Genomic DNA, 2347 nt, shown 5'->3' with positions numbered 1-2347 from the left:
GAGGCAGAGGAAGGTGGATCTCTGTGAGTTCGAGACCAGCCTGTTCTACAAAAGCTAGTTCCAGGACAGGCTCCAAAACCACAGAGAAACCCTGTCTCGAAAAACCAAAAAAAAAAAAAAAAAAAAAAAAAAAAAAAAAAAAAAAGAATGAGTGAGGCTTCAGCTTTCATTCATAGCATTAGCAAACAATAAGAAAATAGAACAGGGAATTTTTAAAAGTTTAACTAATGTACCCCTTATTCTGTATAAATTAACATTACATATATGGTGTTGACAATTTAATTTTACTTCATTTTTTGAGGGGTGCAATGAACTTTATTGATGGTATTCAAGAGAGTAGGGCTCTCTAAGCCCCTCCTGCTATCTGGGGATCTGGGATTGAAACTGTGAGGGAGACGCTCAGTGTTAAGGGTTAGTTAGGACAGGGACTGCTCAGCAGCCGAGGGCCTCTCTCTTGCTGTGTCCTTGCTGGGATGGGTGGTCCAGGGCGGGCTTCTTACTCCTTGGAGGCCATGTAGGCCATGAGGTCCACCACTCTGTTGCTGTAGCCGAATTCATTGTCGTACCAGGAAATGAGCTTTACAAAGTTGTCATTGAGAGCAATGCCAGCCCCAGCATCGAAGGTGGAAGAGTGGGAGTCACTGTGAAAGTCACAGGAGACAACCTGGTCCTCAGTGTAGCCCAGGATGCCCTTTAGTGGGCCCTCGGATGCCTGCTTCACCACCTTTTTGACGTTGTCATACTTGGCAGCTTTCTCCAGGCGGCATGTCAGATCGACGACGGACACATTGGGGGTATGAACGCAGAAGGCCATGCCCGTGAGCTTCCCGTTCAGCTCTGGGATGACTTTGCCCACAGCCTTGGCAGTGCCAGCGGATGCAGGGACGATGTTCTGGGCAGTGCCACGGCCATCTTGCCACAGCTTCCCAGAGAGACCATCCACAGTCTTCTGGGTGGCCGTGATGGCATGCACTGTGGTCATGAGTCCTTCCACGATGCCAAAGTTGTCATGGATGACCTTGGCCAAGGAGGCTAAGCAGTTGGTGGTGCAGGAAGCGTTGCTGACAATCTTGAGGGAATTGTCATACTTGTCATGGTTCACACCCATCACAAACATGGGGGCATCGGCAGAAGGGGTGGAGATGATGACCCTTTTGGCCCCACCCTTCAAGTGGGCCCCAGCCTTCTCCATGGTGGTAAGGACACCGGTCAACTCCACAACATACTTGGCGCTGGTATCCTTCCATTTGATGTTGGCGGGATCTCGCTCCTGGAAGACGGTGATGGCCTTCCCGTTGATGACAAGCTTCCCATTCTCAGCCTTAACTGTGCCTTTGAACTTGCCATGGGTGGAGTCGTACTGGAACATGTAGACCATGTAGTTGAGGTCGATGAAAGGGTCATTGATGGCAACAACGTCCACTTTGCCAGAAGTGAAGGCAGCCCTGGTAACCAGGCGTCCAATACGGCCAAATCCGTTCACTCCGACCTTCACCATCGTGTCTCTGGAATGAGGCTGGCACTGCATGAAAAGAAGCGGCTGTCTCTAGAACAGGGAGGAGCAGAGAGCGTACTTCACTTTTTTTTTAATGCTGTGGATGGAGTCCAGGGCCTTGTCCATTCTGGACAATAACTCTGTTACTGAATTGCACCTCCAGCCTTTGGTATTGTTTTTAAATGGTCAGTAAACGTTATGAGACTCGTAGTGGTGGGTGAGCTAGCCATGCACGCACGCCTTTCCCATCAGCGCTCTGGGAGGCAGAGGCAGGCCTGGTCTACACAGTGAGTTCCAGGTCAGTCAGGCTATGAGGTGAAAGCCTCTCTCAAAGCAACAAAAACAAAACCACAAAAGACTCAGTTGTGTCAGAAACTCTTCTTTTTCTTGGAATTAAGTTTCTTTCTTTTCTCATAACCACAATAACAAAGTCTTCTTGTCCTGTAAAAATATTTCCAGAACTTACAAAAAGAAACACAATTTAATAATTTTTTCTTTCCTCCCTTTGGACACAATACACTTGACATCACATTTGACATTTTCTAGATACCATATTCCTAGAGTGTACCTAGAGCAACTAAATGGTCTCTTTTTTGGATTTAATCTTTAACGTTTCCCCAAGGAGAGTAAAAGACAAGAAAGACAACATGAACAAAAACTTCAGAGGGAGCCAGCTTCAGCAAGCATGCAGTTATCCCTGTAAAGGCTTTGTTTCTTCTCGGAGGACAGACTAGTGGGATAGACAAAGTTCATTCTGACAACCACTGTGAGCGAAGGGAGATTACAGCAGCTTTAGAGGACAACTTGAGACCTTGACATTTTATTTTTGTAGCACGGAGATGGAAGGTCTTG

At 47.1% G+C, this 2347-nt stretch overlaps 1 protein-coding gene across 2 annotated transcripts; it reads right to left on the bottom strand.

Moving 5' to 3' along the window:
- Window positions 1-413: 413 nt before the first annotated feature.
- On the bottom strand, window positions 414-1537 carry LOC130867332 (glyceraldehyde-3-phosphate dehydrogenase-like). 2 transcript variants are annotated; one of them, XM_057759193.1, is made up of 2 exons: window positions 1376-1537; window positions 414-1321 (listed from the first exon to the last, which is right to left on the bottom strand). In XM_057759193.1, the coding sequence occupies exons 1-2, from the start codon at window positions 1526-1528 to the stop codon at window positions 497-499; spliced, it is 978 nt and encodes a 325-aa protein (XP_057615176.1). In that variant the 5' UTR covers window positions 1529-1537; the 3' UTR covers window positions 414-496. The 2 variants fall into 2 exon arrangements, with proteins under 2 accessions (XP_057615176.1, XP_057615175.1); XM_057759192.1 differs by having other exon boundaries at window positions 414-1537.
- Window positions 1538-2347: the final 810 nt, after the last annotated feature.

Source organism: Chionomys nivalis, chromosome X, assembly GCF_950005125.1.
Source record: "Chionomys nivalis chromosome X, mChiNiv1.1, whole genome shotgun sequence".
Lineage (NCBI taxonomy): Eukaryota > Metazoa > Chordata > Mammalia > Rodentia > Cricetidae > Chionomys > Chionomys nivalis.
Note: the sequence above shows the minus strand (reverse complement) of the source record. Positions and strands in the feature narration are given on the sequence as shown.

Coding starts and splice junctions, on each gene's coding strand:
- LOC130867332 (XM_057759192.1), bottom strand. CDS start 1,528: ATGCAGTGCCAGCCTCATTCCAGAGACACGATGGTGAAGGTCGGAGTG.